We start from the raw sequence: 27889 nt of genomic DNA on the forward strand, positions 1-27889 counted from the left end.
CCACCTATCCCCGAAACCCGTGGCGGGCGTCCTCTTCGCTCGACCAATGGTAAGGCGAGAGCCCGCCATATTGAATGTGGGTGAGAGGCGTCGGGTAGCTTTCCCTGTGCCTCGCTGCGGGGTGAAGGGAGCTACGCCACCGCTCGCTACCCGGGCTGCCTGGGTTCCCGCTGCCATGGCCGTGCGGCCCGTCACTCTCGGCCTCGACCTGGGCACCACGTCTGTGAAGGCAGCCCTTTTGGAGGCTGCACCCGGCCATCCATCTGGGTTCCTGGTACTGGCGAGCTACTCCCGGGCAGCGCGGGCGGAGGTCGAGTGCGTGGCTGCCGGGTCCCAGGTGAGGAGCGCCCGGACCCGCCGCCCCGGGGGCTCTCGACGCCTTCCTCCGTGAGGCCTTCCTGCCACACTCTCCCGCTGGGGCTCCCTCCTCCCCGCCCCTGCAGTAGCCTGTTTGCCGTCCGCCTGCGCTGTCTCCTTCTGAGGCTTGGCTGCCTGCCGCAGCCCCGCTCCGAGCCTGCCACCTGTTGTCAATGGGCTCCCTGCTCGGTGGCAGCACCCCACTTGTGGCGCTGGCTTCCAGTACTCTCTGCCCTCTACTTTCTGTACCTTGGCTTCGAGGAATCGCCCTCCTGTGCGTGTAGAATGACCACAGGCCTCTCCTACCCTGGCTGTACGCTGCAGCTCATGTCTGCCCTATGTCCATAGTTCAAGGGTCAGTTTGTTCCCTGGGAGTTATCTTCAGCAAATCTGATGCAGAATCAGGCCTAACAGGCTCCTTTCATTCCTTAGAACCGAATATAACCGCAACTAACACTCACTTGATTAGCCAAAGTCTGTCAGCTCCAAAAACAGACACTCTGGAGGAAAGACCAGAACTGGTAGGAAGACACAGATAAGTGGATTAAAATACTGATTTTTAAAAAGATCGATAATTATGCATCACAACCAGTGGCTTGTGAAGCCAGGAGAGATGCGGGTGGGTTCAGAAAGGATTTCAGTCCTCACAAATGGGGACCCTGCAAAAGTAACTCTGTACAACCAATTAACGATAGAAATGAATACCAGGGAACTTTCCGTGTAACCTTTGGTTGTTTTCTGGGCCTCAGCTTATTCTCTTGAGTTGAAATAGGTGACCTTTAAGTCCTCTTCCAGCCACAAATTGGCATTTTTGGGGCCGAGCCCTACCCCCAAGAGCTTTGTTTTTCCTAAGCTCTTGTGGACTCAGTTCTTTAGGGTTCAGAATCCATCTTTCTGGGAAACATTTCAGAGGATAAAGATTTGAAGAACACTTTGCATTTTGAGAGAGGCTTTTAAAAGTACTCTGGTTGAGGCCTTGGTATTTTAGAGTGATTTATTTCACTTTAGGGACTGTGAAATGGAGGTAAAGTTGATTCTGACATTGTGGAGGTGAGCATCTGAACTGGGATTACAGGACAGTAACTTCAGGCACTGGACTGCCTCCCTCTCTCCCCCCTCCCCCCCCCCATCTCTCTTCCTTCCTCTCCCTCCCAATTCTAGGGTTCAATCCATGCATGTTAGACAAGTGCTTTCTGCTCTGCTCTGTTGTAGAGTTACATACCCAGTCCAGGATCACTTTTTTTTTTTTGTGCTAGTCTTTGAGCTTGAACTGAGGCCCAGGGTGCTGTCCCTGAGCCTCTTCTACTCAAGGCTGTTACTCTACCACTTGAGCCACAGTTCCATTTCCATCTTTTTGGAGTTTAATTTGAACTCTGATTCTCAGATCACAGCCTCCTGAGTAACTAGGAATACAGGTATGAGCCATTGGTGCCTGGTTTACAGGCAAGCTGTTTCTGTTTGCAGGTACACCCAGTATGTCACACCTGCCCAATGAAGGGCATGGGGGTGGCAGTAATTATCTGTCTCCCTTTATACTTATTTATGACAAACAACATTGTGATTTCATCTATGGCAGGTTTCTCAGCCTTGGCACTGTTGACATTTGGGCTGTTGACATTTGGTTGTAGGTACTATCTTGTGTAGGTTGTTTAGCAGTAACTCCAACCTTAGCCCATTAGGTGCTAGTGGCATTTTCCCCTTCCAGATGTGATAACCAAAAATATGTCCTTATTGTGAAATGTCCCCTAAGAACTAAATCACCCCAAGTAGAAATACCATCTATAGGAATACCAGATGGCTAAGCTCTTTGCTCGTGTATGCTCATCCTTTTCACTCACCATTAGTACTGTGTATACCAAGATTAAACTTGGCAGAGGTTCAGATGATCAAGTTTGTAGGTTTTTGCAATTTAAGATAAATCTTTTTTTCCTTTTCTTTCTTTGTTGATCCTTCCACCCACCCTCCCTCCTCTTTTAGGAGTAAGGTTCTGCTATATAACCTAGGCTGGTTCCTACCTCAGTCTCTGGAACACTGGAATCAAAACTATGTGTCCTGGATATTTAGAGCTAAGGTTGTGGATTGGTAAGAATAATTTACCAAGACAGGAGAATAGAAGGAGCAAAGGTTTATTAGGACACCTGTACAAGAGAGACAGGATGGGGAGCTAGCTAAAGGAGCATAGCACTACTGCTGTTGGTGCTGCTACTTCTGTGTAACTATAGACTTAGGGACAGGGCTAGTGGGGATTTTATTCCTTCTTTAGACCATACTTTAAAAATTTGAGGCCATGGGCACCGCTTGCACTCTCCTGTTTCACATCTGCATTCTGTCTGTCCTTTTCTCGGGCTTGATTCCCTCCTTCATTTCACATGCTTGTTCTGGAGCACTAGGCTCACTTGTTTCACCTGGATCTTGGTATTTGTCTGAATGTCCCCTTAAATGGGGACTTCGTTCACATTGTGTGCCATTACACCTGGCTAAAATACAAAAGAGTCTTAAGGAAAGCTCAATGATCCTGTCTCAAGTTATTTGTCTTCTGGGTTTCAATCTCTTCAGCTATAAACAAAGGGTTTAGGAATGAGAGCATGTGAGTGCCTTAATTATTTTTTCAAGTCTAAAATTCTAGGGTTTGATCTGGATATAGGGTGATATTTTGAACTAAGAAATAATGGCAAGAGCTGTCCTATCATGCAGTGGGCGTGTGTGTACTTTCTGTTCCTCTGACCACACTGCTGAAACTGGAACTGACTGCCTGCCACACAGTACTTCATCTTCACTCCTATCTTTCCTGTTTCCCTAGTCTGTATGCTTCATTCTCACAATTTACCTACCCTCAGGCTCCTTTTAACTATGGCTGATTTGTTCTGAGATGATATATGATGATCTGTCCATGTGAATACTCTTTACTACCTTCTAATACAAGTGCAAGACACAAATGTGAGCCATTTGTGCAATTTTTTGAGTAGTCACATTTAAGTAAAAGGAAGTCAGGTGTGGTGGCAGATACCTGTAGTCCCAGCTGCTTGGGAGGCAGGGGTAGGACCCTTGAGGTCTGAATCCCTAGGCAAAAGCAGGAGACCCTATCTGGAAAACAAACAAACAAATCCAAGACTGCCCCCTCACCTCCTAACCTAAAACTACCACCCAAAACTAAAAGCAAAAAACCCCTGGGGGTATGGCTGAAATAGTAGAGTACTTGCCTAGCAAATGTGAAGGCATGGGTTCAAATTCTAGTACTGAGAAAAAAAGTAAAAGGAAACAGTTGAAATTAATTTTATCATATATTTTATATAATGCAATATATTATCATTTTGGCATGTAGTGACCAATAGACTGACAGAAGTTTATCAATGAGCTGGGAGCCAGTGGTTCATGCCTGTAATCCTAGCTACTCAGGAGGCTGAGATCTGAGGATCACAGTTCAAAGCAAGTCCCTGAGACCCTTATCTCTAATAAACCATAAGAAAACCAGAAGTGGCACTGTGGCTCAAGTGATAGAGCATTCACCTTGAACTGAAGAGCTGAGAGACAGTGCCCAGGCCCAGAGTTCAAGCACTACAACTGAAAAAAAATTAACAAGACACTTAGTATCCTTTTTTTTCCCATACAAACTCTAAACCTGTATATGTTTCATGCCTATACCTCTCAATTCAGACTAGCTGTACATGGCTGATGACTGCTATATTGGACAGTGGAGGTCCACTTGCCCAGTCTTCTTTTTTCCTCTTTGGGAATCATGTGTGGCCTGGTGGCTCCTCTGTGCTTGTTTGTCTTGAGTGCTGTTGTTCAGGACAACTCCTGAACACCTGCTGTTATCCTTCCCATATATAAAGAATCCTTGTCTTGGACTGGGAAGATGGCTAAGTGGTAGAGCGCTTGCCTTACATGCATGAGGCCCTGGGTTCGATTCCTCAGCACCATATAAGCAAAAAGAAAAAAGCCAAAATGGAGCTGTGGCTCAAGTGGTAGAGCGCTAGCCTTGAGCTGAAGAGTTGAGGGACAACACCCAGGCCCAGAGTTCAGGTCCCATGACTGGACGCCCCCCCTTCCCCCCCCCCCCCAAATCCTTGTCTTGATGTGGGCTGCCTCCTCAGGAAATGCTGTTCTGTCTCTGCACACCACACACACATACACACACACACACCCCTTCCTCTTTGTTCTACACACACACACCACACACCCCTTCCTCTTTGTTCCTTATTTCATGCTCCTTAGAAGCAGGGAATGCTCTTTCTGCACACACCACATACACCCCTCCCTTTCTCTTTGTTCTACACACACACACCACACACCCCTTCCTCTTTGATCCTTATTTCATGTTCTTAGAAGCAGAGAATGCTCTGCAAAGCTAACAGGTTTGCTCCTGGGAGGAGAAAGCTGCACTCCCTGGAGGGAACCAGGATCTCCAGGACTCTGGATGTTTCCAGGCCGCAAGCCTTTTTCCTTCCCCATAGAATCAGCATTTGTTGAGAGTTGTGCCATATTTCTTACTGGTTTCTGAGTTGTCTGGGGATCCCTTTGGTTGGTAAAAGCTAGTTTCTTTTGTGCCTTGAGGTAATTTTTATTTTTCAGAAATAGCTTGTTTTGGCTGAAATAAAAATAAGTAGTAGAACCCCAGCTCCTATATAAGCTTTTAAATTTAGCTTATAAAGATTGTTCTATTAATAAATAGCATTAGGGGGCTGGGAATGTGGCTCAGCCGTAGAGTGCTTGCCTTGCATGCATGAGGCCCTGGGTTCCATTACTCAGTACCACATAAACAGAAAAGGCTGGAAGTGGCACTGTGGCTCAAGTGGTAGAGCGCTAGCCTTGCGCTGAAGAACTCAGGGATAGTGCCCAGGCCTAGATTTCAAGCCCAACGACTACCACCACCACCAACACCACCAACAACAACCAAAACAAAAAGCAAGGGCTGGGAATGTGGCTTAGTGGTAGAGTGCTTGCCTCGCATGCATGAAGCCCTGGGTTCAATTCCTCAGTACCACATAAACAGAAAAAGCCAGAAGTGGTGCTGTGGCTCAAGTGGTAGAGTGCTAGCCTGGAGCAAAAGAAGCTCAGGGACAGTGCCCAGGCCCTGAGTTCAAGCCCCAGGACTGGCAAAAAAAAAAAAAGGAAGAAAGAAATCTAATACCAAAATCCAAAACAAAATGAAAACTAAAAGAAAGAGAAATGCTGAGTGTGTAACTTGTAGTAGAGTGCTCTTGCCTAGCATGCTTAACTTCATGGGTTTGATTCCTGAGACCCCAATGTGACAGAACAAAAATCTCAAGCCGGGCGCTGGTGGCTCATGCCTGTAATTCTAGCTACTCAGGAGGCTGAGATCTGAGGATCATGGTTCAAAGCCAGCCCGGGAAGGAAAGTCCCTGAGACTCTGATCTCCAAGAAACCACTAGAAAACGGAAGTGGCGCTGTGGCTCAAGTGGTAGAGTGCTCGCCTTGAGCTGAAGAGGGCAAGGACAGCGCCCAAGCCCAGAGTTCAAGCTGCATGACCTTCAACCCCTCCCCCAAGCCCCCCAAAATCTCGGTGTTTTGTATTTTTGGTTTGCATTTTTGTAGTGCTACGGATCAAACCCAGAGTAGGCAAGTGCTTTAACTTTGAGATATAACACTGCCTCCTCAGATATTTTAAACAGCAGTTATACATTTAATCTATTTTTGCAGAGGTACTTGTACTTTGTCAATTCAAACTCACACTGGGATTGCAGTTTGGAAGGCGCAGCTTCTGCTAGATCTGAATCACTTTTCCAAAGAAGATAGGGAAAGGAGGAGTTCCAAAGGGCAAGTAATACAAAGCAATACAAATTATGTTGTGGGGAATTTCTGTTGCAATTGCAAAAGAACAGTTGTTGAAGATAAACAATGTATATATTTAGTAAAAAAAAATGTTGTTTTTTTTTTTTAAAGAAAACTTGGCAGAGCTTTATTAAGTAAGTAAGCAGACAGACAAAAAGCAGACAAACACACAGAGAAGGGGAGGGGCACACTCTTAACAGAGTGTAGGTGCTCTCAGGGAGAGACATGGGGTGCTCTCAACTTTGAAGCCTTTTAATTTCTTTTAGATCAAATCATTCAGTATACAAAAAACAATACCATGTTTGAGGGTATTGGGAAGATGTTGCTAAGAAAGGCCCAAAGGACTAAAGCACTTCAGGGTGAGCTCTAGTTGTAGGCCTTCCTGGAATGGGGTGCAAAGTTTCTAATAGGGACTTAATATTTTAAGGATGAGGAGGTCACAGAGCCTGGATATTTTTTGTTTCGTCATTACCTGTTTGGAGTCACTCTGTGACTCCCATCCATTGATTGGAATTGGTTTCTCTCCCTCTCCCTCTCTGCTTCCTTCCCTCCCTCCCTCCATCACTCCATCCCTCTCTCTCTTTCTCTCTCTCTCTCTCTCTCTCTCCCCCTCTCTCCCCCCTTCCCCCCAACTCTTCCCCTTTTCCCCTATTCCCCTTTCCCCCTCCCTCTTTCTTTTTCCTTTCCCTTGTCTTTCTCTTTCTCTCCTCCTCTCTCCTCTTTTCAATTTTTATTTTTTGTGACCCTGGTTCAATGAGCAGGGCAATCTACCCTCCAGGAAACTCCCTAATCTTATCTACCCATGCCCACTGTTTCTTGTTATTTTTCCAGGGTCGGGAGCAGAATGTGAGTAGAATCATCCAGGCCCTAAACGAATGCCTTGCTGCCCTTCCCCAGCATCAGCTCCAGAGAGTTGGGGCCATTGGAGTGTCTGGACAGATGCATGGTATAGTGTTTTGGAAAACAGGCCAAGGTATGCTGGACTGTGGGATGATCACGTGCCACTGACAGAAACAGACTGAGAACAAGGGCTCTGTGAGGAGTGTCTTCTAATGACACAAGAGAGTAGTGCTTTGGCTCTTTAGAATGAAGTAACATGGTGTTTCCTTGACTTTTGGGTACATTTTTTTTCTGCTTCAAATGTGTAATAAAGAAATGAACTGTGACTGGGAAGTTGGCTCAGTGGTAGAGTGCTTTCTTTGCATGCATGAGGCCCTGGGTTCAATTCCTCAGTACTACATAAGCAGAAAATTCCAGAAGTGGTGCTGTGGCTCAAGTGGTAGGGTGCTAGCCTAGCCTTGAGCTGAAGAGCTGAGAGACAGCACTCAGGCCCAGAGTTCAGCCCCCACGACCAAAAAAAAAAAAGAAAGTGAACTGTCCGCACACAATGTGATCAAAAGGGAGGCTTTTCTGATTTTTCTGTATAGTACAGTGAAGTGGATTTTCTGAACTTTTTCTTCATTGTACCAGTGTTTTAAAACAAGAAGTTAGCTGTAACTAGGAGATGCCAAGATACAGAGGAAACTCTTTGGAATAAGTTCTTTGTTCTTTATATAATCACAAGGATTTATGACTTCAATTCCAAGAAGTAACTCATTATTATTACTATTACTATTATTATTATAATTATACAAAGAGGTTTCAATTCTGTAAGTCATTTTATGATTTTAATATATCTTGATCAAGGTCACCACATCCATTGGGGAGTAACCCTTTTAAGGGCTGAGTTGCACTTAATAGGTTATTTGATGAAGGTCTCCAGCAGCACAGTGGTGGTGACCTCCTCTGTCTGGCCTCCAGGAGGACACTAAGCCAGGACAACAACAAAGAACAATTCACATGCTATGTTAAGGGAATTACTTGCATGACCTCATCAATATTTCCCAATACCTTACTATGTGAAGAGGAGAAGTTGAAGTTCAGTAGGGTAGAATAATGTCTTTAGGGTTATATAAAAGCAACCTAGGTCGGTGTGCCTTCAGATACCAAGCTTTCATAGGAAGGTACAATGGCTCAGAGAAAGAAAAGACTTTCCCATTAGTGTTTCCAACTTTATATATAAAGTCATGAACTCCCTGTTATAGTGGGAAATACTTTTTGTTTATCTATTTAATCTATTTATATTTTTTGTCAGTTGTGGGGTCTGAACTCTGGGCCTGGGCGCTGTCCCTCACTCTTTTTTTTATTGTTCTATAATTATTTTATATATATATATATATATATATATATATATATATATATACTATTGTAAAAATACTGCACAGAGGGGTTACAGTTACTGTCCCTCACTCTTCAGCTCAATGCTAGCACTTACTACTTGAGCCACAGTGCCACTTCCGTTTTCTTCTGCTTATGTGGTGCTGAGGAATTGAATCCAGGGCCTCATGCATGCAAGGCAAGCACTCTACCACTGAGCCACCTTCCCAGCCCTTTTTGTTTATATATTTACATTGTCTTTACATTGTCTCATAGTGCATCGTCCAGGATGGCTTGGAACTCAGGACACTCTCGCTCCTGCTCTCTGAGTATTTGGCTTATTGGCATGAGCTACCATACCCAGCTAACATTTTTTTTTTAATCTTAAGACTAATACTATGAACTCATCACTGGCTTCAATAAAATAAGCAGCATTTGAGTGTGGGTATGGGTGACTTTAAAAAACAAAACAAAACACTGTTTTAGATGCTATCTCATATCATCTATTCAGTTAGGACTGTGAGTATGAGCCATCAACACATCTGGCTAAGTGTTTGAAGCACAGCATAGATAGTACTTTGCTATTTATTTATGTTGTCTTTAGGTAGTGCACAAAGGGGTTTCAATTCAGTTTGTCAGTTTATGAATACAATGCATTTTGGTCAGTGTTTCCCTTTTCATCATTATCCCCTGCTTCTTCCAACCCCACTCATTCCCTCAATGGAAAACTCCTGTTTTCCACTTTTACATATGTACATTGAATGTTATGACTATATTTTTTTCATCTTCATTTGTTTTATTGTTAATATAAAGGTGATGTACCAAAGAGTTACCATTTCATAAGTCAAGTAATGAGTACATTTCTTTCTGGACAATGTCATCCTTTCTTCACTCTCTGTTTTTCCCTCCCATCCCCACCCACAAGTTGTACAGTTTATTTTCAACATACCGAGTACCAGTGCTGCTTTTGTTCACTCTTTGTCCTGCCATTTCTGTGTCTTTCCCCACCCCAAAGGCAGATAGAAGAATAAACAATATAAAAGGAAAAAAAAAAACAACTCTTGCTTCCATTTCCTGGGGTTAATTTGATATTATTTTATATGATCAGAGGCACAGAGGCATTACACCTTTGTGTTTATCCCTAAGAGTATCCTCCTTTGGTGTTATGACTATATTTACTTACTCTTCCTCTCTCCATTTGTCTGCCCCTTCTCCCCCTGGCCTTATGCTGCCCCCAACAACATACATTGCAGTTTCTTGGCTATTCATTTTGTTAAACTAAGTTAGTTGTTAAAAGTAGTTAAACCATTGGAACCTTCCCCTGCATATACCATAATTTAGTTAATATGTTTGTGTACACATGCATATGCCCCTGTATATGTTTATATACATTGGATGGCTAATTTGGACTGATATAGTTAAGAGGATGTGAACATTGTACTCATCCCTTTCTGCCTGGAGAGTCAGGCTCAGAGTCCCCGGCTGAGTGAGTACTGACTTGCCTCTCTGTATGACTGCTGTCTGGTGATGCATCCTTTAATCATTGCCCTGAAAGGGGCTCGCAAACTGTGGAAGCCTTAGGCAGCTGTCTCCCTCCTACTCCTGTGTCTGCCTCTTGTCAGGCTGGCTGAGACTATGGAAGCTGCTTGGCTCCAGCAGTGGCAGTAGCAGAAGGCCAATTAGAGCACCAGAGTCTAGGTTGTAAAAGCCTTTTAAACTCCTTAATTATTCATTAACGAGAATAAATGTCCTTTTAATACTAAAACCCTTCCCAAAGAGGGCTGCAGAGATCTAATGATTGTGGTCTGGTCACATGCCTTCCTTTCTGCCCATCTCCTGGATTCTGTACCAACCACACAAACCATCAGCCACAACATTGGAAAAAGCTGCTTAATATTTCATTGGACCAGCCTGATGCTTTCTTGTTTTGTTTTCTGTTTCTGGGAAGAAGGACAGCCATCATTTGGCTGATGGTTCCTGCTTAGTAGAGTTGCGTGAAATCGCATTTGGAATCAAGTTATACTACTTTTAATGGCAGCCTTAATTCAGTTTGGTTTCGGTTCCTACAACACATAAGGCCCCATATTGTACCCTGTGGGAGATATAAAAATGAATGGATGAAACCTGAACATAGCTAATACAATTAGGCACTTGTAACCTGAGCAGAGAGCTAAGTGCTTCAGTGAAGGCAAGGGCCAGCAAATTGGAGGAGAGGGAGTGGAGTGATTAGTATCTTCTTAGAGGCCTGTGGTTACACCTGTTTCACATTCTGTTTTCAGACTCAGCAAAAGTGGAGAGAAATGGAGATCTTAAAGTAAACTAAGAGGTGAGCATTAGGCTGGAAGAAAATATTTGCCAGAGTAGGCAAAGTACAGATACCAGTACAAATAAAGAAGCAATAACAAAGAAAGTGTAAGTGGACAAAAGATATGTAGCAGATAGTTCTTAAAAGAGAATATTCAATAGCTAGTAAACATGATGATCAAATCTATGTCATTGGTAATTTGAGATGTACAGGTGAAAACAATGAGAAATTGTTTCCCACCCATTGTATTACAAGAATTCAAAAGGTTTGAGGATGTCAGGTGCTAATAGAGTGTAAAGTGGTCTTTTAAAATGCTAATGCTGGTAATGCAAATTAGTAGAGCTGTTTTGATTACTTTGGTTAGTCTGTTAAAAATAAGGTAGCTGTTGTGACTCAGGAGTTATTGTGCTTATGGATCAATCCAGGAAAATGAACACACATGTGCATGAGGAGGCATTATGCTGCTTCTTTACTGCATCCTTGCTTATTGTAGTGAAAATGTGACATTTACCTGTGGGGATGGATTAAATGGATAGTGGCAGGCCCATGCTGTGGAGTGATATGAAGTACTTAAACAGAATACAGTACAATTAAGAACACATTGAGCAACAATGAATAAAGTACTATTGTTTTAAAAATCCACACACAGGGGTTGGGAAGGTGGCTCAGTGGTAGAGCGCTTGCCTTGCATGCCTGAGGCCCTGGGTTCGATTCCTCAGCACCACATAAGCAAAAAAGAAAAAAGCCGGAAGTGGTGCTGTGGCTCAAGTGGTAGAGCACTAGCCTTGAGCTGAAGAGCTGAGGGACAGCGCCCAGGCTCAGAGTTCAGGCTCCACAACTGGACCCCCCCAAAAAAAATCCACACACAAATTATCTAAATATATTGTGTAGCCTCACAAATGCTGGGAGAGATAAAAAGGCTGAGCAAGCAGGATCTTTATTTGTAATATTTAAAAATTTTGTGTTGGGAATTCATCCACTTGTGTCACTCAAAACTTAAAATAGCTGGGTGCCAGTGGTTCATACCTGAGATCTGAGGATCATAGTTTGAAACAGCCCAGACAGGAAAGTCAGTGACATTCTTACCTCCAATTAACCACCAAAAAGTTGAAATGTGGCTCATATGGTAGAGTGCCAACTAGGAGTGAAAAAATTAAGGGACAGTACTCAGGGCCTGAATTCAAGTACTAATTCTGGTACATATAAAATGCTCCTATAGGGGCTGGGAAGGTGGCTCAGTGGTAGAGCACTTGCCTTGCATGCTCGAGGCCCTGGGTTCGATTCCTCAGCACCACATAAGAAAAAAGCCGGAAGTGGGCTGTGTGGCTCAAGTGGTAGAGCGCTAGCCTTGAGCTAAAGAGCTGAGGGACAGCGCCCAATCCCAGAGTTCAGGCCCCACGACCGGACCCAAAAAAAAAAAAAAAAATGCTCCTATAGAATATGGCTGTGTGTGTGTTTATGTACGTGTGCTAGTCTTGGGGCTTGAACTCAGGGCCTGAGCACTATCTATGAGATTTTTTTCTCAAGGCTAACTCTACCATTTGAGTCATAGGTCCACTTCTGGCTTTTTGCTAGTTAATTGGAGATAAGAGTCTCATGGACTTTTCTGCCGGGGCTGGCTTCAAACTGTGATCCTCAGGCCTCAACCTCCAAAATAGCTAGGATTATAGATGTGACCCTCTGGTACCCTGCAGAACTTCTTTTTTGTTTTTTTTGTCGGTCGTGGAGCTTGAACTCTGGGCTTGGGCACTGTCCTTGCACTCTTCAGCTCAAGGCGAGTGCTCTACTGCTTGAGCCAGAACGCCACTTCCGATTTTCTAGTGGTTTATTGGAGATCAGAGTCTCAGGGACTTTCTTGCCTGGGCTGGCTTTGAACCATGAACCTCAGATCTCAGCCTCCTGAATAGCTAGGATTACAGGCATGAGCCACGATGCCCGGCAGAGCTTCTATTTTTAAACAAACACAAGCTACCAAGATAAAGAAGTGGGCTTTAAATTAGCATATTAAATTGAATTTGGAACACTCTCTAAATGAACCTTAATCTGCTTAAGCTCTTGTAAGAAGGAAAGGTGCACTCAAATGGGATTCCTTTCTCACCCAGATGTGTTTCCTCACTAAGGGAAGGGAAGAATACTTTGAGGCCTTGGCTTGTTATGGTGGAGCCTCAAGGCAATGAAGGCCTGTACCTGTGGGGCCTTTGGTCATATAGCAGCCATTGCTCTCTCTCTCTCTCTCTCTCTTTTTTTTTTCCCCAGTTGGTCATGGAGCTTGAACTCCTGGCTTGGGTGCTATCCCTGCGCTCTTCAGCTCAAGCTAGCACTCTACTGCTTGAGTCACACCACCACTTCCGGTTTTCTGGTGGTTAATTGGAGATGAGTCTCACGGACTTTCCTGCCCAGGCTGGCTTTGAACTATGATCCTCAGATCTCAGCCTCCTCAGTAGCTAGGATTACAGGCATGAGCCACCGGTTCCTGGCTCTCTACTTTTTGAGTTGGTACTTTGGCTCTGCTTGGATGCAGAAAATTATCAGGTTTTTTGTTTTGTTTTGTTTCATTTTTGTACAGTCTCAGGGCTTGAACTCAGGGCCTGGGCACTATTCCTGAGCTCTTTTTGCTCATCCCTTAGTAACTTACACAAGCATTATTTTACCATATCTAGATATTCTTTGGGTCAAGGCCTGCACAGGGCTCAACTGGCTGATTCTTCTGCATGGAATTAATAGCAGTTGCTTGAACATCTGGTGGATAGACAGATGAGGTTTCATGATGCCCTTTCTCAATGGCTGTGATATAACTGGTGGGCTGTAAAGCTGGGTTTACCTGGAAAACTGCACCAGACCTACATGTGGCCTCTTCCTGTAGTTCTCTGGCACTGTAGCTTGAGAGTATCTAGGCTTCTTCCCTAGGGGCTGGTTTCTCCCAGAGAGGCTCCAGTGGGAGCTGCAACACTTCTTATGAATTAGCTTTCTATATTCCAGGTTGTGGCTGCCTTCCACCATATTCTCTTGCTTAAGCAAGTCACCCAGGCCAGCCAATAATTCAAGAAGAGAGGATTTAAATATTATGATATTACCTCTCTCACTCTCTTTCTCTCTCTCACTCTTTGTTTCTGGTGTGGGCTTTTTGTTTTTGGCGTGGGCTTTGAACTCAGGGCTTTGTACTTTCTGGGCTTGTTTGTTCTGCTAGTACTTTACCAATTGAGCCACGCATTTAGTTGTTTTGAACATGGAGTCTTGTAGTCTTCTTTGCCTGGGGTTGGCTTTGAACCACAATCCTCCATATTTTAGCCTCTTGAGTAGATTGGATTACATGCATGAACTACTGGCATGGTATTGTGCTACACCTCCTAATGGGAAGTATAGTGAAGAATTTGTGCAAATCTACCACAAATAATGCTTTCAAGCATTACAAAAACAACATTAAGACTAGAATACTACAATGGATCTAGCTGTTCTCAAATATGAGAATATGAAAAGCATTTGGAGGCCTTTAGGCCTATAGACACATTGTTACAGAATGGTTTAAGCTGGAAACAATTTGGAAGAAATATTTAAATCAGAGCAGATAATTTGCAGAGGTGTTGTATGAGATCAGTGAAGTAAAGTTTGATGTCCAAAGATCCATTAGCTTGGAGTTGGGCTTGTAGCTCAGTATTAGAGCACATGGCACATACTGAACACTCATGCAGCTCTCTAGTAAAGCTCCAGCCATTTCCTCCTCTCCCTAAAAAGATCAATTAGGTAAGACCAAAGGAAAAGAGAAAATATGTTGGTAATCATACAATCAAGTCTAGATAATGTCATCATGATGAGAGTTTTAGATAGGGGACTTGAGACTACTAAATATTTTATGGGGTTCCGGAAAGTATAATAATTTAAGAGTGAATAAAAATCTGGGCATTGATGGCTCATGCCTATAAGCCTACCTACTTAAAAGGCTGAGATCTGAGGATCACAGTTCAAAACCAGCATGGTCAGGAAAGCCTATGAGACTTTTATTATCTCCAATTTATCATAACAAAGTTGGAAGTGGTGCAATAGCTCAAGTGGTACACTGCCAGCCTTGAGTGAGAAAGCTAAGTGCCTAAATCCTGAGTTCAAGCCCCATACCAGTGCACACACACACACACACACACACACACACACACACGAATAAAGAGTAGGGTGGTGGCACATATCCACAATCCTAGCTGCTTAAGAGGCTGAATCTTGGAGGATCATGGTTCAGAACTAGCCCAGAAAGCAAAGATCACAAGACTCTACCTTCAGTTAACCAGCAAAAATGTTATACTAGAGGCATGGCTCCAGTGTTAGGGCACCAGCCTTGAACAAGAAAGCTAACAACAGTGTTAGGCCTGAGTTGAAGCCCTCTAGTACTGGCAAACATACATACATACATACACCCATACATACATAAAATAATAAAAAACAGAAATGGGACACATGGAGGGAGTAAATGACTTGCCCACAGTCATGAAGTCACCTTGATATCAATACCAAGTCTGAGTCCAGCAACATTACAGGGTAGATACTGCTGTGTTGCACAAGTACAGTGGTCTTGGGACCATGTGGGTGACTTCTCAGGTGCTTCTCCTTCCTGTCCTTCTACCCCAGATTGAACTCAGAACCTATTGAGGCCCCACCACTTAACCATTCCCCTAGTTCTCTCTTCCACTTTTTTTTGTGTCTTCTTTCTTTCAGGCTGTGAATGGATAGAAGGAGGGCCTGTTCCTGTGTTTGAGCCCAGAGCTGTGAGCCACCTGGTCACATGGCAGGATGGCCGATGTAGCAGTGAGTTCCTGGCTTCTCTGCCCCAGCCAGGGTCCCATCTCAGCGTGGCCACAGGATTTGGCTGTGCAACCATCTTCTGGCTTTTGAAAAATAGGTATGACAACTACTCTTTGAATCATTTCCAGGGGCTAAGAGTAGGCAGGGACTGCAGCTTTACCTAGTCAGCCCCTGGACTAGATGGCCCTTGTTGGACAGTGCTATTGTAAATGTGGCCTGACATAAGATGTGGTCACAAAACATAGATTTGGTCTAGGATGGCTCCATTTTGCAGGCAGTTCTCTACTATCATCCAGATATAACCCAGAGTGGAAAGGAATGGGACAGGGGAGGGCATGTCCTATTTTCCCAGGCATAGTGCTTCTCCATGTTTTGCATGGAGTGGCAAGGTTTTATTTTAGGGGTTCAGCTGTGCATGAGCCACAGAATTGTGATATACCCTCAGCTGCCCACTGTCTGGTCCTATCATTCACAGCTGGGTACATCATGTACTTCCACCCCCATCAGACTGCACTGAATTGTTTTTGATGTGAAAAACAGCCCAGAATTCCTGAAGTCCTATGATGTAGCTGGCACCATCCAGGACTATGTGGTTACTATGCTGTGTGGCTTGCCAAGACCTGTGATGTCTGACCAAAATGCTGCCAGCTGGGGGTATTTCAACACCCAGAGCCAAAGCTGGAACTTGGAGGTGTAAGTATAACCTTCATGTTATATATAATATATGTAGATATACACATATATATGCATATACATATGTATATTTTTTCCAAGATTGGGACTTGAACTTGGTATTTGATGTTTTCACGCATTGGCTATTATTCTACCACCTGAGCCACTCTGAGTTTTATATGTTTAAAGTAAGACTGATAACCAGAGTTAGTAGACTGGAGGGATGCCTTTTAAGTACTTTTAAAGCAATCATTTGCCTTTTCAGGTACAGAAGTTCAGTGCCTTGTAAGTTCATTTCCTTCAGGGCCCAAATTCTGACATAAAACGAAAAGCATCTGGTAGTTCAGGTAAAGGACTTTTTTTTATAGCGTGTTTCATAAAATAGCCCTTCTGTATTCACTAGCCCTGAGAGCTGGGTGTGTGGGGATCCAGGAGGCTGGCAGGTTTGGCTTTTGTCTGGTCCAGGCTAACCAACTCTAACTGTGCACTGTAGCAGTGAGGCCTCCCTTTGCAGAGAGTTTGTGTTTCCTTCAAGTGTGAGGTGGAGGGGGTCTGGAATGCTGAATGGTCATGAAACTAACACTTCTGCTCCTTTTTTGTGGCTGCTATTTAAACTGTACCCTCCACTAAAGGCAAATCCCCAGCTTTTGTTCACTATAGAAAAAACAAACTCATGGTTTTAAAAAAAGCCAAAGGAAAGAGGAATCTAAGGAAGGATTCTACTTTCCTTTCTCTATAGCACTTTTTTCTTAGTGAGTTTCCTTGAAATAACAAAATCCAGAATACCAAGCACCAGGTAAATCCAGGTGGCTGCTTTTGTTTTGCAGACTGAGAGCCTCAGGCTTTCCCACCCACCTGCTCCCCGACATTGCTGAGCCAGGGAGTACAGCTGGCAGAACTTCCCATATGTGGTTTGAAATCCCCAAAGGGACACAGGTGGGTGTGGCCATGGGTGATTTACAGGCCTCCGTCTATTCCTGCATGGGTCAAAAGACAGATGCAGGTAAGTTTTGCTTTTGTTCTCTCCCGAGACACTAACGTCTCCTGTCTCCTAAGTGCTATCCCTGAGCAAAGTTCTGAGGGGCATGGGTAGTTTAGCAGCCTTAGTACCCTTTAATCTACAGAAATGAAAGCAACTTCATCTATGCAGGTGAATCCCTCTGCTTAGAGAGCTTGCAGGCCAGCAGATGAGTTTCTGCCCCTGTAGGCTGACCATCTGGGCTTATTGAGCCAGGTGAAGGAAATAGCTCTATTGTAAGGCTTTTTCTATACTCTGTGACCAAAATATTAGATGATTAGCCTGGGAATGAAGCTTAGTTGTAGAATACTTGCCTAGCATGTACAAGCCCAGCACAGGGGGAAAAAAAGAGATGTGTAGAGTAGAGCTGTTAATGTGTTTTTGTCAGTGAAAGTTATGTCAAGATGTTTAGAATTGCAGGCACTTTTCTATATTTAGGGTAAGAGAGTCACACTGAGGTGGGAGGTATCAGTCTGGGACAAGATTGGCAAATTTTTCTTTTTTCTTTTTTCTTTTTCATTGGTCATGGGGCTTGAATTCTGGGCCTGGGCGCTGTCTCTCAGCTCTTCAGCTCAAGGTTAGCGCTCTACCACTTGAGTCACAGCGCCACTTCCGGATTTTTCTGTTTATGTGATGCTGAGGAATTGAACCCAGGGCCTCATGTATGCGAGGCAAGCACTCTTATCACGGAGCCACCTTCCCAGCCCATCAAATTTTTCTTGAATAGGCCAGAAAAATGGAGAGAACATTTCTGCTGGGTCATGGCATGCTGAATGGCATCATAGGGGTAGACAGAACAAACTAGTCAGAATGAGCCCTCTTTTATAATGAAGCTAGTTCCTTCATTACCCATTAACCCACTCAGTCACTGTGACCCAATCACTCATGAAGCTCCTGCCTGGTTCTCTTAACAGCTCACAGTGGGGGATTAAATCTCCACCAGCAAGCAAGGGCCAGGGCTCACGCCTGTAATTGTAGCTACTGAGGAGGAGGCTGAGATCTGAGGATCACTGTCAAAGCCAGCCTGGGCAGGAAAGTCAAATTAACCATCAGAAAACTGGAAGTAGCGCTGTGGCTCAAGTGGTAGAGTGCTAGCTTTGAGCTGAATTGCTGAGGGACAGCACCCAGGCCCAGAGTTCAAGCCCCACAACTGACTATATATATATATATATATATATATATATATATACATACATACATACACATAAATACATATACATATCTATATATCTCCACCAGCATTTGGGTTGGAGACATTCAAGCCACAGCAAACCTCCTCCTCCTGGAGGTGGTGGATTCTTTGGCTCCAGATTGGGGCTGCTGCATGTCTTTATCTGTGACCTGTCCACAGACAATGCTGGTTCTCCACTGTCCTTGATCCCCTTAGCCAAAGGGCTGGCAGGGACCTGGTGCTTCTGCTTTATAGTCATGGTAGGAACTTGACGTGGCCAAATGTAAAGGTCTCTGACCTTCTGAGACATGCTTTTGCTCTTGTTACTTCTGAACTCCAGTAGTTGCAAAAGGTAGAAACTAAACTCAGGTTGGCTCCTAAACACAATGGTTCATGAAACCATACAATACTGCTTTTGCTTTATTTTATCCTGTAGAAGCATGTTACATACTGCCTCTACTTAGGGACAGAGGAATCAGTCTTTACCTCTAGAAAGGAGTGGATAGCAGAGAATTGATTATGGATATATTTTAACCCCCCACGCCCTCCCATTGCTTGGTTATAACTTATGACTCCAGGTTAGCCTAGCAGGCCTAAGCTCTGCTTTTTCTGGACTACAGTTCTCAACATCAGCACCTCGATTCAGCTGGCAGCCTCCATGCCTTTGGGATTCCAGCCAGCGCAGGCTCCGGACCCTACAGCCCCAGTTGCATACTTTCCGTACTTTGAGAACACTTACCTGGGAGTGGCAGCATCACTCAATGGGGGCAATGTGCTGGCCACATTTGTTCATATGCTTGTGCAATGGATTACTGACCTAGGTAAGTGTGGCCCACACAGTGATGTGTTCTGTGCTTGTCCTTTTCATGTGATAGTGTCTAATATGCTGTGTCCAGCATATTCCTTCCTGCTTTAGGAGTCTGTGTGGAAGCCTTTTTGTCTCTTATGACTGAACTTCCAGACCATCCATATTCTTGTCTTTGTGGCAGGTGGCAGGCACCTTTTCTTTACCTTGGATGTAGAATATTCCAACAGCTCCTCTACTTCCTCTGACCCACAGTTTTATTTCTTTTGCCAGAAAGTTCCTAGATCCCTTGCACTTAAAGTTTTTCTTTAGTTGACTACAAATAACTCAAATACAGTGCTCAAACATGTCTGACTGAAAAGACTCTGGTATTGGGTAATATTACATTATATAATCCTGCAGCTCCAGCTTCATTTTCTTGGAAGCCTCCTTGGAAACTCTGAGGTTTTCCATCTATCTTCTTTTATTCCCAGGGGAGGATTTTTCTCTGTTCTGCACATATAATGGCCTCTTTTTCTGGCATACTGTCTAGGTCTGGGGAAATCATGGCCATCAGATGCAGGGGCTCAAAATTAGATGACTTCAGGAAATGTACAACATCAACCTGAGAACAAAGGTAGGCACAGGTAGTAGTGTAGAAAGTTCTTCCCTGGTGGGCAGATCTTCTCAGTGTTTTCAGGATGACTGGGGTTCAGGATGATTGAGGACATCAGGATAGCTGGGGAGATCTAGCCTAGTTCTCTCAGAGGTACTTGATTGAAAGAACCTGGAAAAAGTTTCAGGTTGTAGAACTGGTGGTCAGAATCGCCAGGCAAACCCTTTATCCAGATGCTGGTATAGCGGGTTGCATGTGTTAATCATCATAGAGCTGTGTTGGACTGTTTTCTTACCTCTGAAAGAGTTGGGAATGTTTCATTTATTTCTTATGCTAGGGATAGTACTCAGGGCCTTAGGCATGTCACATAAACACTCTACTGCAGAACTACATGGGTTTTGTGTGTGTGTGTGTGTGTGTGTGTGCGTGCGCGTGTGTGCGCACGCGCCAGTACTGGGGCTTGAACTCAAGGTCTGGGAACTTTTCCTTAGAATTTTTGCTCAAGGCAGTCACTTTACCACTTGAGCCACAGTTCTACTTCTGGCTTTTTGCTGGAGATAAGAGTTTCATAGACTTTCCTGTTTGGGCTGACTTTGTACTGTGATCCTCAGATCTCAGCCTCCTGAGTAGTTAAGATTATATATAGGTGTGAATCACCAGGGTCTGGCTGAGCTACATGATTTTTTTTTTTTTTTTTGGCTACATGATTTTTTAAAACCCAACAATACAGGAAGATTATAGAGTAACATAATCACACCATTTCCACCCTAGTTTTAGTGCTGACATATAACTTCTTTATATGCTTTGTAGAAACTCTAGTCTTTGTTTTGAGGACTGGGTTTTAACTAGAGCAGTGTCTGGCAACTAGATTGCTGGTCTCATTAGATCTAAAAGTCACTGGCTGACGCAGTCCCAGGCATCAAACGAAGGGCTGTGAAGCACTTGGTTCTGTGTTCCTGGAGCCATATATATGGTCATGTCCCCTCTTGGGGAGAGGGAAATAAAGAGGCCAGTAGAAGACCTGGAGCCAGTGCCAGGGCTGGACCTTTGTATGCTCTGCAAATGTGGGCTGAGAATTTTCTGGCATGCGGGCCTCCCAAGTCGGGGCAAGTGGGATGCATTGGCCAATTGTGTGGGGAAGAGCTCATGGAGTTTTGGCTCTAGCTCTGTTGTATTTCTGCCTTTTGAAACATACCATGTCTCCTAAGCTCCAATCCTTATGGAAGAGGGAAGAATTGTTTTTTGTCAGCACTTTCTGCTGTAGCCTCACACATAGATGGTGTTTCCTCAGCTGGGCTGGAAATGTCAGCTTTTACTCTGTTTGCGAGTCTTCTAAATATGAATCATAATCTCTCATTCCTTATGTCCATGTTTTTTGTCATAAAAAAGAGTCAGGCACTAATGGCTCATACCTATAATCCTAGCTACTGAAGAAGCTGAAATCTGAGGATTGTGGTTTGAAGCCAGCCTGGGTGGGAATATCCATGAGACTCTTATCTCCAGCTAACCACCAGAAAACAGGAAATGGCACTGTGGCTCAAAGTGGTAGAGTGCTAGCCTTCAGCAAAAGAAGCTCAGGGACAGTGCCCAGGCCCTGAGTTCAAGCCCACTGACAAAAAAAGACACTTTTTTGTTGGATGTGATGGCATCTGCCTGTAATCTCAGCACTTTGAAGGCTGGAGAATTGCAAATATGAGGGTAGCCTGGGCTCCAGAGTGAGACCCTATGTCAAGACAAAGCCAAAAATAGGAGAAAAAGAAAAATATTGGTTTTGAGAGTAGCTTAGTAGATGTAGCATGCTAAGCATGTTCCAATGGCTGGGCTCCACCTAAGTACCACAAAGGGGGAAAACCAAAAACCAAAACCCAGAAAATTTCAATTTTGTAGAATTCCTAGAGGAGATGATACATTTTATATGTATCCTGTCATCTTTAACCAGGAGTCCTGCTGATCAAAGTTTGACTGGTTGTTTATAATATAAAACTAACCGGGTACCACTAGCTCATGCTTATAATCCTAGCTACTAAGGAGGCTGAGATCTGAGGATCACTGTTCAAAGCCAGCCTGGGGAAGAAAAGTCCATGATATTCTTTTTTTTTTTCCAGGTAAAGGGTAGATTTATTCATCCTTCCAGCTGGCACCAGGCTATCTTGGTCCTCCACGCGGTGGGTCAAGGCCTGGGAAAGAGAACTGGGAGAGCTGGGAAAGAGAGAGAGCTGGGAAAGAGGGAGAAAAGAGCTAGAAAAGAGAGAAATAGCTAGAAAAGAGAAGAGCTAGAAAAGAGCAGAGAAAGGGCGTCTGGGCCAGGTCTAGGCCTTATCTAGGGTATGGGTGGAGAAAGGTGTGGCCACATCAAATTCAGATGTGACCTCAGCAGATGCAGATGTGACCTCTTCCAGGTATCCCAGTTGCCTAGGTAATGCAGGTACTGGGTGGAGACTTTGCTGGGAGGAGTGTGGAGTCTGCTAGCTATCCAGTAGTGGACCTTAGATTCCAACCTTTTAATAATCATGAAATAGGGCGCGGATTCTCTCTGGCTACTTCCTGCTGACAAGGGGTGTCGACAATAGGGGTAAAAGGCAGTGAGCAGCAGCTGTCCCTTGGTGGATTGAGTCCTTAGATGAAGTCTGGAGAAGTCTCATGAGCATTGAGGGGCTGGGAAAAAAAATACTAGAGAGCAAATAAATGGCAAGCGGAAGGACTTGGGGCTGAAAATGTTGGTAGAAATGTCCCTAGCTACTTCTGACATCTGGCTACTAGGTAGAGAAGTCAGGTGACAAAGGCAAGAATGTAAATTCCTGTTCAGTTAATAGGTAGACAGGTATAGACATTAGATGGGCAGGCTTCTTACTTCTACAGACCTCCCGGCTCCGGTTAATTTTGAAAGGACAGCCACAAAGTAGCTGATGTGACATCATCTCCTCTTACTCCTCTCCATGGTCCCTTGTTCCCCAGACTGGCTGAGTTTAGGTGTTTGTTGCTGGGATGGCTAGTCCCAGTTGGCAGTCAAGGAGGTTTGAACTCAAGGCCTGGGCATTGTCCCTGAGCACTTCTGCTCAAGGCTAGTGCTATACCACGTTGAGTTACAATAGCACTTCTAGTGTTTGGCTGGTTAGAGGTAAGAGTCTTGAGCCCTGCTTCCAGCCTGGCTCTTTGCAGGTTAGTTGGGAGATGGAGTCTTAGGGATTTTTCAGCCCAGGTTGGCTTTGAACTGCAATCTTTGCTACAAAAGCCCTTTATTATTTCCAATTAAAGTAACAAGGAGATCAAATAGAATAAGTAGAGCTTACCTGGTCCTTATCAAAAATTGCCAACAAATATTCTGAAATGACAAAACTCATTAGATGTGATGAGAATTTTAGCACAGATATGCCCAGTATTTTAGAACCATGTAGTCAGTAGAATACAGAACACAAAACAAAAAAGGCAAAACTCAAAACCTAAAATTTTGACATCAGTGTTTAGATATCTTTGCTAACAAAGCACATCAGATAGTTGGGCCTCAGTTACCAGGGCCTGTGAAAAGAGCAACTTGTTAGCAAGGCACCTTAGAATACATGGAGTAGTAAGCTTGGTGGAAGGTTAACGGTCAGATGGGGCCAAACCCTTAACCACCATGTGGTCAAGATGGCGAACTCAAGATGGCAAATTTCTGAAAAAATGCAAAGAAACCTTGAACAAGTAGATCAAGCCTAGATTGGCTAGCCTTTGAGAGGGAACCTAGAGGGGGGTTCCTGGGACCCAGCCTGCGTCGCACTCTTCAAGGCACAAGCCAAAAAGTTGTAGAAAAAAGGATAGAAAGTTGGACATGAATGGCAGAGAGAGAGCAAAGAGAGCCTGAAATTAAACAGACTCTGACCATTTACTATTGCAGTAGCAAAATCTGTGTACATCTGAGAATGGCATAAAATTAGGCTCTCTGGCTTTCCAGAGAGCGCAGGAGGCATTTCAAAGGGGTTTCATGGCTCAGGCGTGATTCGCAGCACCCCATTAAATGAGTAGGAGAGTCAGTCTGGTGAGTGAAGGAGAGCTGACCAGGCAGAAGCGGCGTCCCGACTTCCCCCAGAGCTCTCTAGAGAGAAATGGCCAAGCCCCCAAAGCCAAGCGTCCTCAGCTTCAGAGGTGACCGGCCTTTCAACTAAAGGCCGTAGGAGCTCTCTGGCGTGGCACCACGTCTGGACAGAGATTGAGTGACAGAAAGCTGTAGAGAGTAGTTTCACTCACCAGAGTAGAGAAGTGGTGTGCACGTGGATGTGAAGGCCAGCAATGGTATTGATGTGCTGTGTCTGCAGCAGACAGATGGGTTCGCAAAAGGCTGTCAGAACTGTGGGTATTCCTCAGAGCAAAAAGGGAAAAACAAACAAAAAAGAAAAAAGAGGAAAAAAAACCCAGAGGAATCCCACCTATCCTGACTTTAAGCCCTTTATCCGAGTCACGGCACCATTTATGTTAGGTTTTTAAAAAGAGGTAGCCGAATAAGAACAGCAGCACGCACGTGGTATTCAGGTAAGGGGTAGGTTTTATTCATCGTTCCGGCTGGCACCAGGCCATCTTGGTCCTCCACGTGGTGGGGAAAGGCCTGGGAAAGAGAGCTGGGAGAGCTGGGAAAGAGAGAGCTGGGGGAGAGAGAGCTGGGAAAGAGGGAGAAAAGAGCTAGAAAAGCTCCATGAGATTCTTATCTCTAAAAAACCACCAAAAAACCAGAAGTGGTACTGTGGCTCAAGTAGTAGAGCACACACCTTGAGCTGAAGAGCTGAGGGACTCAGGTCCAGAGTTCTAACACCACGACGGACACAGAAAATTATATATATTTGCTTCTTCATTTCTGAGTATATAAAGTTGAGTTTGTATAGTATTGAAATGTTACTATATGGCTCTCAGTTAAAGATTCTCAGCATTGGCCACACACTGGAAATAACTGTGGGATATAAAAAATAATATTGGCACTTATCAAGATAAGCTGTATGCATAAACTGACTTGTTTAATTAAAACCCCTTTGTACATTGCTTATAGATAACTAAAACAACAACAATATTGACATTCTGGATCCATCTGCAGAGATATTGGATATTTAACTCAGGGATGAGTGGAACCTGAGATTGGCATTTCATGAATGTTTTTCAGGTGATCCTGACATCTGTGCGTGTAGCTAAGTGCTGCTCTGGCAGGGAACAGCACCAGTGTCCACTTCCTCTGGGAACTGATAACAGAAGAAGAGCATTCGTGTTCCCTACTGGGAACTGAGTCAGAAGCTTCATAAGGGACCTAATAAGTGATTTGTTCACACTAAGGTTAGGTTAGGTGAGTGGCTCTCTAACCTGGATGCATTTCAGAATCAAGTGGGAGGGTTAAAAACTCCTGAAACCCAGATGGGGATGGGGATTACAGTGCTATTAAAGCTCAGGAGATTGCAGTATGCCTCTCTAGTATAGGGCCCTGGTGTGGGCAGTTTTCTTTTTTTAATTTTTTAATTATCTTCAAGTAGTTGTACAAAGAAGTTTACATCCTACAAAACAGTATATGAGTACAAAGTGTCTGACAACATTGTCACCCATCTCTCTTAACCCATCCCTTCTCTCACTTTTTTCTTTAATTGAAATTAAGTGATTACATAAATTTCACCTATTTCACAGTATTGTGGAATAGTGATACTTAGAGTCACAAACACACTTTAATTTTCACAACGCAAATTGTCATTATCATGCTCTATACAGTTTGTAATTCTATGAGCTTTGACATTACAAGTTATTTTTTCCATACCAGGTGATGTTTACATTTCTTTCCTTTTGCTTAGTGTGAGCTGTTCCCTCTTAATTCTGTTCCTCCTCCTGGCTTCCCTCTGTTCCATGCATATATCTACCATATATATAGTCCAGAACATGGAGTCATTTAGCAATGATATAACAAAATGGGTGGCTGTCCTTTGGTTCTTGAGTCTTGTTTTCCATATCTTCTTGTATTTTGGCTTTAGCATCCACATATAAGGGAGACCATGTGCCATTTGTCTCTTTGTTCTTGGCTTACTTTGCTCAAAATAATCTGCTCTGGTTCCATCCATTTCCCTGCAAATGCCATTATTTTGTCCTTTCTAATGGCTGCATAATATTCCATTGTATATAGGTACCACAATTTTTGGATCCACTCATCAGTAGTGGGGCATCTGGGTTGTTTCCAAATCTTGGCTATTGTGAACAGTGCTGTAATAAACATGGAGGTGCATGTGTCTTTGTATACTGGTTCCTGTTGCTCAGTGTAGATGCCTAGGAATGGTATGGCTGGGTCATTGGGGGAGATCTATATTTAGCTTTCTGAGGTATCTCCAGACTGTTTTCCAAAGTGATTGTATTAGGGCAGTTTTCTTTGTATCAAAGCCAGGTTAGTTTTCCTCATTTGATGGCAAACAAATTTCCTCCTTCCTCTTCCTTCTTCTCTTCTCCTTCTCTCCTTCTCTTTCTTCTTTTCCCTGTCTTTCTCCGTTCTCTTCCTTCTTCTCCTTCCTCTTCCTTCTTTCTTTTCTATGCTAGAAATTGGAACCCTGTGCATTCTCAGCAAGCACTCTACCACCAAGTGACATCCTAGCCTTCAAAATGATTGTAAGGTCAAAGTATATTGAAACAATCTCTTTCATTTATTACCTTTGTTATTTAAATCTTTATTATTATGTTACTACCTTTAAGTAGTTGTACAAAAGAGTTTCCATTTAATATTTTCCATTTAACATTTTTAAACTTTTTAGAATTCAGAGCTAACATAATGTAGAAGAAGAAAATCTGACCAGGACTCTGATGGAAAATCAGCCATTTGCTGCCAACATATCACTTCTCTGTCAGGCTCAGGTGTCCCATGAACATAATCAGTGTGGCCCAGACTGTGATATGCTTGGGATCCTGGGATTGGTGTGACACTGCTAATGGCTTCAATACCAGCTTTGATAATGCTTATTAACCATTGTGTGCATTTGACTCCACGGGGACCTGCAGTCTTACATCTGTGTGATAGTTCAGTGCTCATTTTAGGGTCAAGTCTCATTGCAACATGATGAGACATCTGCCTGTAGATATTTGAAGCTGGGGCTGCAAGTGAGAAGCTGGATGGGGCATAGGGAAGACTTTGTGAGTCTCTGAACCTGGAAGCTTCGGGCTACAGTGTGAGGAAAAGCAGTAGATTTCTCTCTGCCTGGTGGGCCCTCTAAACAGTCTCATCCTTCATCCAGGAGCTGCAGGAGCTCACACAGATCTTCCCTGTTTTTAACAGGTTTGGAGGTAGAAGAATCTTCTGTGTATTCGCATATGATCCAGGCAGCTGCACAGCAGAAAGATACCTGCCTAACTATAACCCCAACAGTGTTGGGAGAGCGGCACCTGCCGGACCAGTTGGCCTCTGTGACTAGAATCTCCTCCTCTGACCTCTCTTTGGGACATGTGACCCGGGCCCTGTGCAGAGGCATTGTTCAGAACCTTCACTCCATGCTCCCCTTCCAGCAGCTCAAGGAGTGGGGTGTGAAGCGAGTACTGGGGAGTGGCAGTGCACTGTCCCGAAACGAGGTGCTGAAGCAGGAGGTGCAGCGCGCCATCCCGCTTCCCGTGTCCTTTGGGCAGGATGTGGATGCTGCAGTGGGGGCAGCTCTGGTAGTGCTCCGGAGAAACCTTGGCCAGAAGTAGTCTTAGTCCCTACACTTGGGCTTAAGGAAGGCTATGTTTTTCCTAGTTAACATTCCTGACATGAGCCGTGAGCCAGCCTTTCACTAGGCAGCTTTTAAAATGTACTTGATTTCAGAGAACTGACGTTTGGAGAAGCGGGGCTGGGGGAGGGTGGGGGGAAGCGGGCAATCTGGCTTGTGCATTGTATAATGCCCTTAGAATTATTTTGGAACATGACAAGACAGGCACATATACTACCCCTGGCTTAAATTGTTAATTTTGTATGGTGATCTTATAAATATCCAAATAGCCCTTGGTAGACAAAAGATTCTTTGCCCTGTTAGTGCACACTCTAATCATGAAGTTGGGAGCCATCAACCAGTTCACAAACTAGTGCCTTCCAAAGAGCCATCTGAAGCTGGTTACAAATATAAATAAGTGTGTGGGAGGGGGAAAAGGAGAGCACATCTTTCCTGGTTAGCAGCCTTATCTGTGATTCACCTGGATATAGAAAATAAATCTGAGTCTGGTGGCTCCAATTAAGCAAA

At 44.0% G+C, this 27889-nt stretch overlaps 1 protein-coding gene across 1 annotated transcript; it reads left to right on the forward strand.

The window, feature by feature from the left end:
* The first annotated feature begins 93 nt into the window (after positions 1–93).
* Shpk (sedoheptulokinase) lies at positions 94–27889 on the forward strand. Its single transcript, XM_042699451.1, has 7 exons — positions 94–337; positions 6982–7123; positions 15353–15536; positions 15980–16132; positions 16939–17114; positions 18921–19121; positions 26956–27889. The coding sequence occupies exons 1-7, from the start codon at positions 176–178 to the stop codon at positions 27360–27362; spliced, it is 1425 nt and encodes a 474-aa protein (XP_042555385.1). The 5' UTR covers positions 94–175; the 3' UTR covers positions 27363–27889.

This window comes from Dipodomys spectabilis, unplaced genomic scaffold (assembly GCF_019054845.1).
Source record: "Dipodomys spectabilis isolate Male_0828 unplaced genomic scaffold, ASM1905484v1 ptg000250l, whole genome shotgun sequence".
In the NCBI taxonomy this organism is placed as follows: domain Eukaryota; kingdom Metazoa; phylum Chordata; class Mammalia; order Rodentia; family Heteromyidae; genus Dipodomys; species Dipodomys spectabilis.